This window comes from Labeo rohita, chromosome 18, assembly GCF_022985175.1.
Source record: "Labeo rohita strain BAU-BD-2019 chromosome 18, IGBB_LRoh.1.0, whole genome shotgun sequence".
NCBI classification, from domain to species: domain Eukaryota; kingdom Metazoa; phylum Chordata; class Actinopteri; order Cypriniformes; family Cyprinidae; genus Labeo; species Labeo rohita.
The window spans coordinates 11,860,442-11,879,175 of NC_066886.1; the positions used below are offsets into that span (position 1 = coordinate 11,860,442).

The 18,734-nt window shown below is 36.9% G+C and overlaps 1 protein-coding gene across 7 annotated transcripts in view; it reads left to right on the plus strand.

Annotated features, from left to right (window-relative positions):
• The window catches only part of st3gal2 (ST3 beta-galactoside alpha-2,3-sialyltransferase 2), a 30,941-nt gene extending 13,399 nt beyond the window's left edge, over positions 1-17,542 (plus strand). For 5 of the 7 annotated variants that reach the window (XM_051135363.1, XM_051135364.1, XM_051135366.1 and 2 more), the window contains 6 exons: positions 1,452-3,295; positions 6,142-6,335; positions 11,117-11,296; positions 13,077-13,122; positions 13,282-13,401; positions 15,559-17,542. In XM_051135363.1, coding sequence (XP_050991320.1) covers positions 2,798-3,295; positions 6,142-6,335; positions 11,117-11,296; positions 13,077-13,122; positions 13,282-13,401; positions 15,559-15,732 — 1,212 coding nt within the window. In that variant the 5' untranslated portion in view covers positions 1,452-2,797 and the 3' untranslated portion in view covers positions 15,733-17,542. Of the gene's footprint in view, positions 1-1,451; positions 3,296-6,141; positions 6,336-11,116; positions 11,297-13,076; positions 13,123-13,281; positions 13,402-13,706; positions 13,773-15,558 lie in introns of all 7 variants that reach the window. The other 2 variants (XM_051135369.1, XM_051135368.1) reach the window with 2 other exon arrangements.
• Positions 17,543-18,734: the final 1,192 nt, after the last annotated feature.

Consider the following 18,734-nt stretch of genomic DNA (forward strand, 5'->3'; position numbering starts at 1 on the left):
CTACCTGACTAGAAATGACCGGAAATAAGAACAAATGTTGTCAAGATTCTTGTTCCTCAGACATTTTTTTGCACTCTTCTCCTTGATTTGTTATAGCTGTTGGCAGTCTGTAGTACTCCAAATGTTTTTCCTGGTCCACCTGATTAATATAGCCCAAAACATGACAATAATTGATCATTTTCTGCAGCAATAATCAGCTAAATATGAGAGTTTTGTTTGGTTCAGTGGCATTGTTTACATTCATTGCCGCCAATATGGCCGATTGATGATGCGTTGTGAAAACACTCAATTGTGGTATCCAAAAGTTTTGGACTTCTAGTGAAAATGCATCTATTTTTCTTTTCTAGTTTGGTTTGATATTGTTATTTGCAAATCATATTATCAGGGATAAACTTTGATTCAAGCTGGATTGAGATTTATTTTGTTTGTCTCCCTTTTGCCTTAATCACAGCAGCTCTTGATCTAAACTTGTTCTTTAATGGAAGCATTGAAATTTGCTCTTTTGTGCAAAGAAATTCACATGGTCAGTGTCAGAAATTTGCTTGTCTGATTGGAGATCTAAAATCATGCATAACCTCAAATAATTTGAATTTGATATAATTTGTCAACTTTTTTCCTTGGTTTAATGTTTTTTAAAATCCTTTCAGCGTGCCTCAGATTTTAGGAGTCCTTTGTACATTTGTAGTTGTAGTACAGCAAAACACCATAGCATAATTTTTTTTAAAACATTTTTTGTGTATATTGTGTATAGTCATATTGGTGTAATTTGTATTAAATATGTAAAAAAAAGTCTGGCATTTTGGCATGTAGCAGTGTGAAATATTTGTTTTTTAATTATGCATGCCAGTATTCTGTGCTTTTTGCCAGTTTTCTGCAAATTTGAATATGAAGATCTGTCTTAGAATTTGTGCATACTAAAAAAAAAAAAAAGTGGGAAAATCCACCATTTTCTTCCCGTCTCGTTGAGACCTGCTATTTTTAGCTGTACAAAACGGCTCATTTTGGTGCTTGATATTGCAAATTGGTGTGACCATATTATTTTAATGTATTATCTTAATTATGAGCACACTGGTTTATAGTGCAAACAGTTTTACCGTTTACTACATGTTGTTATTCTTCTCATCATTTCTCTATAGCGGCTAATGAACCGCAAGTCTCACTCATAGGCTTATTTCCGCATTAAAGAAAAAGGTGGATAGCCTTGTGGGCAGTGCAATGACATATAGTGCCATTGCGCTTCAGCCATAACGAGTTAGAGTCCACAGCTCACAGACCTTTTTCCAATCCCATCACCCTCTCTCTTTCCCACTCTCTGTCTGAGTACTGTCTTATAATAAAGGCAAAAGCCCAAAAATAAATCCTAAAAAAGTAGCTTATAATAAATGGATTATGAATTGCACCCCTGTCTTGACATGCAGTACCTAATTCTACACTTGTATGTTTCCCTGTAGTTTGGAAGGTCAACCTAAATCAAGAAGAGCAGCTGTAGACACCAGCAGCTGGATTTCACCACCATTCTGATGCACTGCACCCGCTCGGACTGACGGGTTTTCTCTGGCAGCAAACTGGCAGAGAGAAAGAGGGCTCACACAGGTGGGCCAGCAACAGCAGCAGCATCCCAGAGATTATAGATTTGGAGATTACAGGACAACAGCAGGTCAGGGCACATTGCCTTGTCGAAATCCGAGTTCTCCACCTCACCAATTTCGTTAAGAGCTGTCATTGTGAAATTGGCAAGCGAGTCCTGCGACGCAACACATTCTCACATACTCGGCTGATCACGTACTCCACTAGCTGCTAGACAGATGCAGTGTTAGAAGTATAGCAGATAGACTGATGCCATTTTTTCTTTAACCCAGCTCCTTGCCTCTCATATCCCTTTTTTGCTTGAGCCGTGATTCTTTTAATCATCTTCATTGTCTTTTCTTCCCGTTTTAATTTGGTTCATTTTTATTATAATAACAGAATGTCCTAAAGTGCTGATCTAGACTGGAATGTTCAGACCCCACATTTGGAAAGTCAAACTGTTGGAACCAGAGGTTCCTCATAGTTAAATCTGCAAGTTCATTTCATTGAAGACACCGTGAAGACCAAGGGACAGATATCTCCACACTTAAAGTAACTCACAGGATATGCAACTACTGCAGAATGAATGAGATGGAAAGATTTCGGAAAGTGTTGTAGAGCTATTCAAGATGTCTGCAAAAGAGTTTCATTACAAGTCTGTGAGAAAGCTCCACCCTTTTCCACCTCTGGCTGTGAAGTTCGGCATGGTGGCTCGTTAGACGGAGCGTACGGACAAACCGGATTACAGTGACAAACTTGGACTCATAGAGGACTGTAATGGAACAGACACGGATGACAGCCTAGCTTGTCTGGCACTGAGATGTCAAAACCACAGAGGGGGCTATTCCTCCAACTGTCACTGCAGGGAGAATAGAGCCGATCACACACACGCCTACAAGCAGACTGATTTTTAGAGGTGAAAGACTGGTGTGTGTTTGAACCGTGGCAGTATAGACAGTTCAAAAGCGTGAAAGAGAGAGCTGGAGGAGATCCCATAGTGTAGGGGGAAGAGAGCGAAAATAAAGAGCGGTAAAAGGCTGCACGGCAGAGGTGACACATTGAAAGGGAAGACTGACAGACTGGAGATCAGCGGTGGCAGTTCACAAGCACACGGTTTTGTGAGACTCGCACACTTTTGGGTTTAAAGCCTGTGTTGCTCAGTACGCCGAGTAGTACTGAGTCCAGGTTGGGCACGGTGGCAGGGGCCGGTTCATGGCAGTGGGGCGGGCGCATGCCGTCTGTGCCTCCGCAGCGAGAGGGACGCTTAGGCTTGGGATGGGGTTGGGGTTGGGCCGCATGGGCACGGGCTCAGAGGACGGGTGAGCTGAGACCCTGGGTGCCTGTCGGAGGTGGACCCGCTGCGGCGGCGGCAGGAGAGCGCGGGGGCATGCGATGCTCCCTTCGCTTCTGCGTGGTCTTGGGATCCCTGGCCCTCCTGTTCCTCACCTCGCTCTTCTTCTCATTCTCCCTGAGAGGAGGAGTCGGCTTGCCTTACTTGGAACCTCCGGGATGGGAAGAGTCACACAGGGTAAAGCTAGTGCCCAGCTACGCCGGTTCCCACCGGGTCGCCCCGGCCGAGAGCTCCCAGCAGAAGACATGTGCCTGCTCTCGGTGCGTGGGCGACCCTGGTGTTTCTGACTGGTTCGATGAGAACTATGACCCAGACATCTCGCCTGTCTGGATTCGGGACAACATCCAGCTGCCTTCAGACGTGTACTACTGGTGGGTGGTAAGTGATCTTATGGTTACTCATTGATGCTTTTAGCTTTAGGAACTCTTTCAGTCGTTGTTGTGGTTCAATTTCGTGAGATGCTTTTGACCTCATGCATTAACTAAATGGAAAAACTAAATGAAATGGCTGCAAAACTGTCGCATGTGAACTCACGCTATCCTTAATTAAAAAAGACCCAATTTTGTTGTGCTTCTCCTTTAAATGAGAAAGGTTGACGCTCTGCAGTTGTGCTTATGCATCATGTTTAAGCGACAAGAAGCACAGAGGGCGTTTTTATTAAAAAGAACATGAGTAATATCTGGGGAAAAAAAAAAAGTGTGTCAGCTGAAAAGTGTAAGTCTGTAATACTTGCTTAGAGTGAATTAAAAGCAGGAGGGTGCCAGGCTGCATTAAGCAAAAGAAGCAGGAAGATTTTGGGTTGAAGGGTGGGAACATGCTTGCACTTACGGAAACTACTGAATTTTACATTTTCTGAGGAAAATGTAAGTAGTGCTGTTAGAAAGCGGGGGTGTTCTAGGTGATTGCTAAGGTGGTTGATTACTCATAAAAAAAAAAAAAAAGAAAGTAATTAATTGTTTTGGGTATAAGTATTCAAAACTAATTAACTAATTATGTGATTTGTTTTGTTATGAAACTTACATTGGACTGATGAAATTAATTAAGTTCCTCTTCCTTTCATTCAAATTCAAATACAGCATCCTGTAGGCTGTAAGCAGTTCAAATTAAATTTAAATGTAATTAAATCAGGAGTTTTATTTCTGATTTTTGCAAAAAACTTCTATACAGATAAAGATGCACATATAACTTATATGAATATACTGCTGTTTGAGAGGGGTTGTCAAGACTTTGATGTTTTTAAAAGAAGATGGTGTTTATTTGATAAAAAATCCATTAAATCCATAATACGTTGAAATATTACAATTACCTACAATTACAATTAAATTTAAAATCTAATTTATTCTTGCAATGTTAAAACCAAATTTCCAGCAGCCATTACTCCAGTCTTTAGTACCACATGATCCTTCATTATCAATGTTTGAAACAGTTGTTTTTAGGGGTTCAAGCATGTAGCGTTGAAACCCTATTGTAATTATTACAATGGCCAAGGATCGGCAATCTCCACGTAAAACTGAGCATGCAGACCAAACCATAGAGACTTGAAACTTGGAGGGATGGTAGTACTCACACTGCCCAATAACGTCACCAAGGCTCGCTCCAGTTGGGCTGAAGTGGGGTGCTACAGCGCTCAAAAGTATGAAATTGCTCATAACTCCTAAACCGTCAGTCGCAGGCTCAAGTGTCTAATGTAGTTGGAATCCTTTGTTCATGCTGGACAAAATGCATCAGATTCGATCGTGAGCCTAGATTTTTTTGAAAAAACTATTTTTGCGAACTAGTCCTAGGTTTTTCACCTGAACGAAACCAAACCAGTGCAGAAAGATTCAATGGAGATTGAATATCAATATTTATCAAAAAAAGTTGGACTTTCGACTCACCATTGCAAAGGGACGCCAAAATGTTATAAAGGGGCAGGGCCACTTTTAGTAAAAAGCCTATAAATCCTGAACAGAATGTGATATCTTTGCCAAACTCAGAACACATTTGGGAGAGCTCAGTCTGAGGTCCAGGACACAAATCACGGGGCTTGGCCACCTGTTGGTGCTATAAGAAGGAAAAAACATAAAACTGGCTATAACTACACAACCATTTGTCCTATCAACATGAAAATCGCTGTGCACGGGTCTTGGTCCAAAGTGCCACAAGCGTCTATAAGGACATTAGCGTATCTCAAAAAACCGTGGCCACCATTGGTTTCATTACATTTGTGCACCTATTAGACAAGGTTAACGGAGGCCAGTTTGTCTCACGGCCCCAAAGGTCTGTGAGAAATTTGAAAGAAATGGGCCACTGGGGGCGAAAAGAGGCTTGTCCAAATTTACCCAAATGCTATAAAGCCTACAGGAGAATGCAAAACGAAATCTGCTGAGCACATGCGACAAGTGATTCTAAACAAGCATGCAAAGTTTTAAGGAGATCAGACCACAGTTGGTGCTATAACAGTCATAAAAGTTAAAAAAACATAATATTTGTTACTGGGTTGCTAAATAATGTCTTTTTCATGTTTAAATGGCTTAAAGTGCTTGAACCCTGGTAATCGCTGCTTGCAGCTATATTTTTTTAAAATATATTTTTGAAAAAAACATTTAAGAAAATACTGCTAAAGAGTTTAAAAGAACAGCATTTATTTGAAAAATTTATTTTGTGATCAATTTAGAGCACCACTGCTGAATAAAAGTATAGATATCTGAAAAAAAAAAAAATTAATCTCTTTAATCCAAAACCTCTGAATGGTAGTGGATAACTTTCTGTTGATGACAGTCTTGTATTAAACACAGTGGCTGTTGTTATTTGATCAGGCACGGAGAAAATTCAGTGGCTGGAATCCGTACCCAGAAAACATCAGCCAAGAATTATATAGGTGCAATGGAGACCCTGGTAAACTCTGCCAATTATTGGCAGCAGGGACCATGAGTAGAGTGAAAACAGGGAAAGATAGAAAAGAGGGTTGGTTGGAAGGAAGCCATGTCATAGATGGATGTCCGTAAAATACAAAAGAAAGATTTTAGGTCTGATCTTGGTTTTCAGAACATTTTGTTGGATCTTTTTTTTTCTATTCATCACAGCAGAGGGCTTCAGTGGCTAATTGGCTGCTTGGATGTTTATTTTAGTATGCATGTGTGCACAGGCAGGTGTGCAGATGGTTTGAAGTTAAAAGATAACTGCCCAACCTTATGTTGGTTTCTTTTTTTCCCTCTCTTCTCTTCCCTCTGGGTCTTGTACAGATGTTGCAGCCTCAATTCAAACCCCACAACATCAAGCAAGTTCTACAGAGGCTGTTCCAGGTCATTCCAGGCCGTTCCCCGTACGGTTCGTGGGACCCTGCCCGCTGTCTGCGCTGTGCCGTGGTTGGGAATTCGGGCAACCTCCGTGGGGTAGGTTACGGTCCAAGGATTGATAAGCACGACTTCATTATGAGGTGAGTCTTGAAATGCCACTGGGAAAAGAAGAAGGGAAAATAAAATAGTCTTTCAAATGATTTAAGATTATGAAAATGATTCGGTCTTGTTTTGAAACAAACTGGTGCTCTTGAATTTTTTTATGTATAGTTTTATTTACTCCCATAATCATCTTTCAACAATTAGACAGACCTGCTTCAAAGTTGCAAGTTTGTGACCCTGGACCACAAAACCAGTGTTGGGTATATTTGTTGCATACATTACATTGTAAATACATAAATACATTGTATGGGTCAAAATTATCGATTTTTCTTTTATAACAAAAATCATTAGGATATTAAGTAAAGATCATGTTCCATGAAGATATTTTGTAAATTTCCTACCATAAATGTATCTCAACCCAATTTTTTAGTAATATGCATTGCTAAAAACTTCATTTGGACAACTTTAAATGCAGTTTTCTCAGTATTTAGATTTTTTTTTGCACCCTCAGATTCCAGATTTTCAAATAGTTGTGTCTCAGCAAAATACTGTTCTCTCATAACAAACCATACATCAATGAAAAGCTTATTAATTCAGCTTTCTGATGATAACTGATAGATGTATAAATCTCAATTTCAAAAAATGTACCCTTAAGACTGGTTTTGTGGTCCAGGGAATTTTTAGGGAACATAAACCTAGAAATAGATACTAGCTGCTATAGAAAATTTGTTATAAGTAGTAATTTCACAAAATTACATACTTAAAGGAGAAGTCCACTTCCAGAACAGTAATTTACAGATAATGTACTTACTCCCTTGTCATCCAAGATGTTCATGTCTTTCTTTCTTCAGTCGTAAAGAAATTGTTTTTTGAGGAAAACATTTCAGCATTTTTCTCCATATAATGGACTGCAATGGTGCCCTGCAATGGAACTTCCAAAATGCAGTTTAAATGCATCTTCAAACGATCCCAAATGCGGTTGTAAATGATCCCAGCCAAGGAAGAAGGTCTTATCTGGCGAAACGATCGGTTATTTTAATAAAATTAATACAGTTTATATACTTTTTAATGTCAAACGCTGATCTTGTCTTACTCTGCCTGGACTGGGTCAGTACTTCTGCAGTGATGTAAGATGATTTTAAAATGATTTTTGAAGTTGAGGGAGAAAATACGATCGGAGTTTTTCAACATACCTTAACTGTCTTGAGCCAGAATACACAGAGTTCAAGGAGAGCAAGGCAAGATGAGCATTTGAGAATAAAAAGTATATAAATTGTATTATTTTTATGAAAATTACCAATTGTTTTGCTAGATAAGACCCTTCTTCCTTGGCTCTGATCGTTTTCAACCCCCGCAGTTAACATGCATTTTTGAAGTTCAAAAACGGGGCACCATAGCAGGCCATTATATGGCGAAAAATGCTTTTCCTCAAAAAACATAATCTCTTTACGACTGAAGAAAGAAAGACATGAACATCTTGGATGACAAGGGGATGAGTAAATTATATGTGAATCTTTGTTTTGGAAGTGGACTTCTCCTTTAACCTTTTAAAGCTGCATTACGTAAGTTTTGCCTCTTTGGCGCCATCTCTGTTTGAAAACCTGCAATTGCAGTTATTTGCGGAATTATTTTCTTTAGGCTACGTGCTTTGTGCATCAGCATGGGTCCTCAGCATGGATAAATCTAATGTTTTGAGTTGTATAGACTGTTCGACGCCTCATCAATCGGCCATATTGGTGGCACTGAATGTAAATAATGCCACTGAACCAAACGAAACTTGGAAAACTGCTGAAAAGGGTTAATTATTGTCATGTTTTGGACTGTACTAATTTGAAGTAATGTAGACTGCCAAATGTTATAACAAATCAAGAAGCGTACAAAAAACTGAGGAACAAAACTGAATTTAAACTGAACCAGGATTTCCAGGTCAAGAATCTTGACAATATTCGTATGATTCACATCATTTCCGGTCAGATAGGTGAAATATTAGGCATCCTAATTAATACTGCTTATATGTGTATTTACCACATATTAACTTTAGTTTCTCAAAATAATGCACCCCTTCCTGCTTACTAAGTCCTTCTCTATATGATTTAGGAGCTTCCACATGTTTTTTTCCATGGTTTAGGCAGCGTAAATTAGCAGAACAACATATTCAGTAGTACATTAACCATGCAATCTATGTTATTGTTTACATCCAAGTATTATATCTGGGTAACTGGCCAAACCGTGAGGAAGTGCTAACCCTCTATAAAACATTATAAGCTTACTGTTGTGAATTGAGCTAAAGTAAGGAGATGTATTAATGTATTTGCTCAATAATTTATTTAGGATCATTTTAACTAAAAGAAGTTACGTAATGCAGCTTCAAGAAATCAGTCAAGTAAACAAAAGAACAGCTAGAGCTCTAAAAAAGAGTAGACCTTTTATAAAGTCCATATTTAATCATGTCAATATATTTATAGTTTTATTTATCTTATGAAACTGTTTTTAAATCAACAGTATTTGTCTTTTAGTACACAATAATAGTTCTGTTTTCTGGGACGCTGATCACAGTCAGATATGCTGGATTGACATTTGCAATTGCAGGTTTCAGTTGAGTGAACATGGAAAAGAGCAGAATGTGCGTATTGCTGCTTAAAGAAAAGAGTAAAATAATGGCCTGGGGGAGACGTTGAAGAACAGTGTATGTTTAGTAGAGATCAGAGAGACGGAGCGGCTGAAAGAGACGGAGGTATAAATTGAGGTGCTATTTCAGTCAAGTCTTTATTGATTCAGCTCTGAGATCTTAAATTAATCCCGTCCTCCTCCGTATCCATCTCTTTCTTCTGCCCCACAGCAGCTGTCTCCTCATCTCTTTATTTGTTTAACTGCTGTCTGCTTTCATTTTGACGCCGTTTAAGAGACGGTCTGAGCTTTCTGCCTCAGTCAAATGAGTTTGCTGTTGCTATTTATTGGCTCATATAACTTTCCACTGGCTGAAGCGATTTTTATTATATTAACTAAATAGTACTTTGCTTGAAATCATTTAGCATAAATCTTTCTGTATTACATACTGTAGTGAATTTTTAGTGAGAACAATATTTTATTTTTTACCAGAATAACACTTCTTGCACTTCAAATAAAAATTATCTTTATTGTAAATGAGTATTGTGGTTTCCAGTTTAAGCCTTGCTCTTTCGTTTGTTAGAGATTGATGATATAGAGTGTTTTCACGTTACGTCACCAATCCGGAAGTCGGCCATTGCGGCGGCATTGAGAATAAACAGTGCCATTGAACCGAACTGAACTTGTGAAATGGCTTGGCGAAAAAACGGAGAAACGAAAGTAATTCACTATGTCAGGATAAGAAATAAAAGTTAGAGTCATCAGTCTGCGACAATGAAGGCAGATCGTATGGATGTTTACCACCTATTATAGGGCTGGACAATATCAACTGCCCTGAGGCCCGCACACGTCGTACATTCACTAAACTGCATTCATGTTCCAAAGTATAATTTGGGTGGAAATGTTCCGGTATTATTATATTTAGTCTGCAAAAGGCCGTTAACAGCTGAAGACGGACATAAAGAGGAGAAAATACTGGGCAGATCAATCCCACTGTTCACAATGTAAGAAATATTGGAAGAAACTCCTAAACAATGAATTGGGGGTAGGAGTTTATATGAATGTGTCTTTGAAGGGAACTGTCAGTTTTCAGAAATGTTTACATGGTGTTTTCTTTTCATCTAGCATCTGTATAATGCATTATAAAGCGTAGCGCATCTTTGTGTACAGCAGTAACCAAGGAAACACTATCGCTGCTTAGCGTTGAGCACTTTATTATCTTAAGTTTGTCAAAATAAAATGACCTTTCCTGCTTACTAAGTCCTTCTCTATATGATTTGGCAGCTCCCACACAGTTTCCGTGGTTTAAACAGCAAAATTAGTAGAGCAACGTCTTCAGTGGTGCACTAACTGTGCAATCAATGCTTTTGTTTACATATGAGTATCGCCGCAATGGCAGCGCATCCGGATAACTGGACAAAATGTGACGTCGGTGCAAACCTTCTATAAAAGAAAAAATGCTTGAGATTTGATTGGTAAAGTATCTTGCTTTTGAGAAAAGCTTTGAGCCTTAAGAAGATAAAGTGAGAGAGAGAGAGATGGATATGCACATTTGTTGTTTTGCATTAAAATCTGGAGGACTGTTGCATCTAAAGCTTTTTAAATCCTGCTGTCTGAATACAAGTTTAAGATTCTAGTGTTGCAAAACCTTGGTGATGTTAGGTAGTTTTCTGAATCTGAGTGAGTGTAGAATACAGATTGAATGAGAAAGAAAGGTTTTTTCTAATCAGGGCATTTTGTTGAGAGGACATGAGCTGTGAAATGGAAGCACTGACATCCATCGGGGAAACAGACGTGTCTCCTGAATAGACACCGACCCTGTCTGCGTTCCCGTCTGATCCACACCCTCTTCCATCATCTTGTTTGTCTCTCTCTTGTTTCTCTCTTAAAGGAATATCTCACCAAAAACGAAAAAATTGTGTCAATTATTCATCCTCGTGTCATTCTAAAACCGTATGATGTTTTTTTGTGGAACACAAAGGAGTGTTTTGAATAATTCCCTGGTTATTATTTTCTGTATAATTACAGTGAATGGCAATGTTTCTCGCTGTGTGCTTTTTTAGCCGCTTGCTGTCAACCTGAATGCACTTTCTGTTCGTTCACTTTATTCCATCATGGGGAAATAAATGAAATGCCAAAGTAATAGGGCTTGTTTGAGTGAAAGTGAGGGAGCGTTTTCACGGTCTAATTCAGTTGGATCTGTGTGTTCCAGGATGAACCTGGCTCCCACTGTAGGGTACGAAGAGGATGCCGGCAGCCGTACCACACACCACTTCATGTACCCAGAGAGTGCCAAAAACCTGGCGGCCAACGTTAGCTTTGTGCTAGTGCCCTTCAAGACTCTCGACTTGTTGTGGATCACCAGTGCCCTCTCCACAGGCCAGATCCGTTTGTGAGAGCAAGTTTTTATTTAAATCATATTTATTTATTTAAATATTTTTTCTTTTCTTATTTTATTTATAATAATATGGTAAAATAAAGTCATAGGAGTGTGATATCCCTATTCAGTTCAGTTTTCAGACACTGTAGATTTAATGACAGCTTGGTTGCCAAAGTCCTGAATTTAATTTTTTTTTGTTTCAGATTTTTATTTTAAATAATTTTTTTTATAGTTTTATTTTTATGTTTTCTTATATTATATATATATATATATATATATATATATATATATATATATATATATATATATATATATATATATATATATATATATATTATGTATGTGTATTTTTTTTTTGTGTGTGTGTGTGTACTTGTTTTTGTCATTTTACCAAATGTCCCCACAATGATAAAAACCTGAGATTTTGACATGACATCTTTTCCCCAGTAAAAAATTTTAAAAATAGTAAATGATGTTTATCTGAAAGTTTGCAAACATGTTTTCTGTGAGGGCTATTTTAGGGTTAGGGTTGGGTTAGGGGATAGACAATAGTTTGGTCAGTACAAAATCTATAGAAAGTCTATGGAAAGTCCCCACAATTCACAAAAACAAACATGTGTGTGTGTGTGTGTGTGTGTGTGTATATATATATCAGGAAAGGTCCTTGAGGCAGGATTCAATCTTGGGGCACCCGAAACACAACTGTGTTATATGTCGGCACTGTAGATTTAATGAAAGTTTGGTTGTCAAAATCCTGAAATTATTTTTTGTGTTTTTATTTTATATTTTTATGTTATATATATATTTTTGTTATTTTCTTTTTTTTTAATCACAGTCCATTTTAGTTGTTTATTTCAGTTTTCAGACACTGTAGATTTAATGAAAGTTTGGATGTCAAAATCCTGATTTAAAATGATTTAAATTTTTAAAAAAAGTTTTTTAAAATAGTTTTCTTTTCTTTTTTTCTTTTCTTTTCTTTTTTCTTTTTTTTTCTAAACCACAGTGTATCATTTATTCTCTAACATTCCATCAGTAAATTGGTTGTTTAGTTCAGTTTTTGGAAAATATAAGTGAGTTAAAATTGATTGTCAAAATCTTGGATTTTGATTTGTATTACTAATTTATTTAAATCTTTATTTTAAAATATTTTCTTTTATAAAACCCTTTCTTCTTTTAAATAATCACTCTGACAAACCAAAAAATGAGAAATCCACACACCACTTGAACTTGCTTAGTAAATAAATTCAACAGGCAACAGGAAGGTCTGTAGACTAAAATGTTTCTTATTAAAGTTGTTTAGTTTACTAAGCAAGTTTGAGTGGTGCATGGAATTTCTAATTTTTTGGTTCATTTTCAACATTTATTGATGCACATGCTTCAGATTTGGGTGTGTAAGTAACTATATGTTTAAAAGATATACTGCAATATAGTACCTCCTGATAAACATGATAAAAAATGTATGTGACATCCCATCAATAAATTACTTCATTTTTCATTCACGATGTGGATTTAATGAAAATTTGGTTGCGATTACCTGAATTTTGAATCATAGCTATGGTAGCTGCAGTGTAGCCAATGAGACATTCATATATTCTGTCTGTGAGCACACTGCAGTGTTCTTTACCCAGAAATGCATCATTCAAATCACACACACCGCCACACATCACAGCGCTTTGTCAACAACATTCTGTACTTCACTGAAAAAAGTTAGCAGTGGTTCAACTCACTTTTTTTATGCCAGAAGTGGGAGGACTTATAACTTTATCTTTCCAAATCGTTCTCTCTCTCTCAGCACTTACGCTCCAGTGAAGCAGTTTCTGCGTGTGGATAAAGACAAGGTAATATATTTCCATCCTGTCTCTCACAGATTTATATTCTCTGAATTAAGACAATCTTTAGACACTGAACGATAGAACACTATCAATCTCACATTCAGACTTGCTTTGTTTTCTCTGTGCTGCTATAAATCTGCATATGTAACAAATAATGTCTTGTAGGTTCAGATATTCAACCCAGCTTTCTTTAAATACATCCATGACCGCTGGACATGTCATCATGGCCGCTATCCCTCCACTGGCATGCTTGTGCTGTTCTTTGCTCTACACGTGTGTGATGAGGTAAGACGTTAGGGTATATAATATAATACGGTAGTATAATATAATAGTGCATGTAATTCATACACGACGTTTGTAAATTTAAATTTTAAAATATTATGTAATATAGCAATTTTTTATTTCAAAAAAGTAATTTGTTCCTGTGATGGCACAGCTGAATTTTCAGCGGTCTTCAGTGTCATCCTGATTTGGTGCTCTGGAAATATTGCTTATTATCAAAGTTCAAAACAGTTCTCCTGCTTTATATATATATATATTTTTTTTGTGGAAACAGGGATACATTTTTTTTTTTTTTTTTTTTTTTTCAGGATTCTTGGATGAATACAGTTTAAAAAGAACAGCTTTTATATGAAATGGAAATCTTTCATAACAAAGTAAAAGTCTTTACTGTCACTTTTGATTAATTTAATGTGTCATTGCTGGACCACAAAACCAGTCTTAAGTAGCACAGGTATATTTATAGCAATAGCCAACAACACATTGTATTGGTCAAAATTATTGATTTTTTTCAAAAATCATTAGGATATTAAGTAAAGATCATGTTCCATCAATTTATTTTGTGAATTCCCTACCATAAATTAATTTGGACAACTTTAAAGGTGATTATTCTCAATATTTTCTTGTTTTTGCACCCTCAGATTCCAGATATTCAAATAGTTGTATCTTGGCCAAATATCGTCCTATCATAACAAACCATATATCAATTGTATCAGCTTTTATTAATTATTAATTTATCAGCTTTCAGATGATGTATAAATCTCTATTTCAAAAAATTGACTGGTTTTGTGTATTTAGGGTGTGTATTTAGCTTTTGTTTATGTTTTAAGATTATTTTATGTTAAATAAATAAATAAATAAAATTTAAATCACATATAAAAAAGACATTACATAATATTTAGCAAGCCTGTAACCTTCTAAATCAATTATTTATAAAGGCATTTTTGGCAAATCCAGGTAATTTACCATAAAAATAAAATGATTTTTTTATGTTTATGGTTGTTATCCACCTTATTTTTTAATGCGGAAGTTAGTTGTTTTCTGGTAATGTGTTAGACGTTTGGTTCATAATCCACCATAGGGAAGTAACGAGGAGAATATCGAAGTGCAGTAAACGGTAAAACAGTTAGCACTACAAACCAGTGTTTTCATAATTAAGATAATACATTAAAATAATATGGTAAAACACACCAGTTTGCAATATCAAGCAGCAAAACAAGCTTTTTGTGCAGCTAAGAATAGCTGGAAGTGGATGAGACCGGAAGCCAGACACAAAAAATGTACAAATAGCTACAGCCACTCTTATGGGAAAAATAAGGTGGATAATGCATGCTTGTTTAGAATCATCTGTCGCATATGCTCACTAAGTTTCATGAAGTTTTGAGTTTTTATGAAAGATTTATGGGCTTGCCTTTTTTCTAAACTTATTTTTGCCACCTAGTGGCTGAATTCTTTCCAGTTACAGCAGTTTTTATACTTTTCTCTAGTATAGCGCCACCAAGTGGAGAAAATCTTACATACGTGTTCCTAGTTTGGTGTAAATATCTTTTTGCATTCAGGGGTTATAGTCATTTTAGTAAAAGAAGCTCCGCCCCTTACAAATGTTTTGGCGACAGTGAGTCGAAAGTTTGACTTTTTTTTTTTTTTTTATAATTGTTAATATTCACTCTCCAGAGAATCTTTCTGCACTCGTTTGGTTCCGACCGGGCGAAAAACCTAGGACTAGTTTGCAAAAGTAGTTTTTTCAAAAAATCCAAAATGCCTGCAAATTTTGCTAATGAATTTGATGCATCTGTTGAATCCAATGTGTCTGTCATGAGCCAAGGATTCCAACAGGATCAGGCCCTTGAGTCTCCGACTAACAGTTTAGGAGTTGTCAGCGATTTCGTTCTTTTGATCGCTTTAGCACCACCGTCAGGCCGATTGGGGTGAGCCTTGGTGATATTGTAGATGGTGTGAGTACTACTATCCCTCCAAGTTTCAAGTCTGTACGACTTACGTTTTGGTCTGCACAATCAGTTTTCGATGGAGAATGCTTATCCTTGGCCACTCTATAGGGTTTCAGCGCTACGCGCTTGAACCCCTAGTAAGTTTAAATGTTACATTTTATTTAAATTTCAAAGCTGTGATATTGACTGTGAAATTGTTTCTGTGTCTCCATAGGTGAATGTATTTGGTTTTGGGGCGGACAGCAGGGGAAACTGGCACCACTACTGGGAGCAGAACCGCTATTCTGGGGAGTTTCGTAAAACAGGTGTCCATGATGCAGACTATGAGGCCCAGATCATTGACAAGCTGGCCAAGGCTGGCAAGATCTTAGTCTTTCCTGGAAAGTGAATCTGGGCACCAGGTGCAAAGAAATGGACCAACTGATGGACTACCATGAACAAAACCACCCATTATCCACTTGACACACTTAGTGTGCCTGTTATACGTGATCAAGAAGTAATTTTTCATGATCTTATTACCATTCAATGCTGTCCCGAGTGGACAGGATTCTGGGCAGCATCCCCCATGATGCGGTGGTTTTGAGAGGAGACGCTAGTACTAAATGTACTAATGTGCTTTTCCTTGCAAGCCTACCTCAACTAGGACAAGGAACTCGACTTGGCAAGGACTACTAATATCTCACCACTAAACAGCATGTTAGGTATATGTGCTGGGAATGGATTTGGCTTATATTTATGACTTTTGTTGAGTAGTAATGATGCAGGAACTCTTATCTCACGCCGAAGCCAGCTAGATGAGTGAGACCAACAATCACCATAGTGTATCATAGTACTCTAGTAGTTCTCTGTGATTCATTAGAGATAGTTGACCCAAAGAATGAAAATTGCCATCCTTTACTCAACCTCATGTCATTTCAAACCTGTATGATTTACTTTCTTCTGCAAAACACACTAGATATTTTGAATGTTTGAACTGTCACTGGGGTCCAAAGTTGTTTTTGCACCATTATCATCACAGAAGAAAACGTCTCACAGGTTTAGAATGAAATGGAGTCGAGTAAATTATGACAATTTTCATTTTTGGGTGAACCTTCCCTTTAAATAAAAGCTTGGACATAGTGGCGGGTCGTTTCACTAGTGTTATAGCGTTGCAGTTAGACTCTTCACGTCACCAGGCGCATGTGGCCAAGTGGAAGTTTAGTTCTTGCTGTTAAACTGAGCTTTATTTTGTCTTAGGAGATATTTTATGTTTCGTTTTTCGTGTTTGAAATGATCATGCTAACAGTTTGCGATCACTGTGTGCTCACAGCAGTATGGACAACTTTTTGTTTAGTTTTTGCTAGTTACGTTTGGATACTGATCGTTCCTCTGGTCTGAGGAGGATGAACCGATACTTAACAAGAGGAGCTGAAACCACTGACGCAGTCCAATATGAACACATATGAGCAATATATTAAGTACATGTGAAGTATGTTTAGAAACCAACTCTAATAAAGGTGTGGTGATTGTTCTAGAGATGCACTGTGAACAGTGGTAGAGCTTCATTGTTGACTCAGCGCACTACTCTCTTAAATTTAGCATAATAGTGTTATATAATGGAAAACGACAGAAAGAAGCATTCAATTGTGAGAAACTTATGACTGCTGTCAGACAGATCTTGAAGTTCTGGTGGAATTCACTGATAAGCCTTTTCTTGAAGGCATGTAGACACTCCTTTGCTGCTGTTCAGTCATTTACCATCAACAGTAGGTAATTATTATTATTTTTTTTATATTTATTGTAAAATTTTGTATAGTTTTGCCTTGTATAACTTATTACATTATAAATGTTTAAGACCATACGAAGGATAAGCAGAAAGATCCGCTTGACTGACAAGTGCTTTCTACGGAGCCCCTAAAGGGACATAGTGATGGGAAAAAAATGCAATATGGGAGTAAAATTGTATTTCAACGCTTTTTGCATTCCCCTGAGAAACATTGTTCTAGCTAGCAAATTGCTTGCATTTCCCTGAGAAACTTTGCCTTACCTTGCAAAAAGTTTGTTACCCAGAGAAACTTTACAGTAGTTCTCAAAATATCAAAGATAAATATTATATAAAATATAATAGAGTACTTAGTTTGTGAAGGTTTTATGAGCAAACAAAAGTTTTGTTAGGGAACACAAAGCTTATTTGGGAAAAGTGAACATTTTGCAAGCTAAAGCAATTTGTTCAAGCTAACTTTGAAAATTTTGCAAAATATTTGCGTTCTAAGAAAAAACTTCTGAGTTGGTTGTGATTGAATTACCTTGCAAAATATTTGTGTTTTCAATAGAAACTTTCAGTTAATTCATAAGATGTTTGTTACCCAGAGAAACTTTGTGTTAACTTGCAAAATCTTTGTTACCCAGAGAAACTTTGAGCATTAGTTTGCAAGCATTACAAGCATTAGCTTGGTTGCAAAACTTGTTTGTATGTGAACTCTTTAAGAAGAATAGGAAGGTTTTGTGTGCAGACAAAAGGGAACGCAAAGTTTCTTTGGCAAAAGTGAACATTTTGCAAGCGAATGCAAAGTTTGTCTAAAGAAATTTGCGTTACTTTGCAAAATATTTGCGTTCCCTACAGAAACTTTGTGTTAAATGTTTGTTACCCAGAAAAAACTTTACTTGGATTATTTGGATTCTCCCATGAAACACTGCTCTAGCTTGCAAAACGTCTGAGTTAGTGTGTGAACTTTCTAAGAGGAACAAGACAGTTTTGTGAGCAAACAAATTTTTTGTTAGGGAACACAAAGTTTCTTTGGGAAAAGTGAACATTGCAAAATTTGTTACCTTGCAAAATATTTGCATTCCACAAAGAAACTTTGCATTAACTTACATTATGTTTGTTACAAAGAGAAACTTTTGTGTTATTTTGTAAAATATTTGTAAAAAAAACTTTGCGTCAGCCTGCAAAACTTGTGTTTGTTTGGTTGTGTTTGAACTCTCTAAAAATTAAAAAAGGGTTTATGCTTTATTTTGCAAAATATTTGCTTTCCCCAAGAGAAACCTTGCATTACTTTGCAAAATATATGCGTTCCCCCAAGAAACTTTGCGCAAGCTTATTTGTGTGTGAACTTTCTAAGAAGAACCGGAAGGTTTCGTGAGCAAACAAAAGTTTTCTTAGGGAACACAAAGTTTCTTTGGGAAAAGTTAACATTTTGCTATCTAACACAAAGTTCCTCTAAGAAAATTTGCATTACTTTGCAAAATGTTTGCGTTACCCAGAGAAGCTCTGTTAAATTGCAAAATGTTTGTTTTACCCAGAGAAATCTTGCGTTAACTTGCAAAATGTTTATTACTGAGAGAATCATGTTACTTTGCAAAATAGTTGCGTTCCTCCAAGAAACTTTGTGATGGCTTGTAAAACTGAGT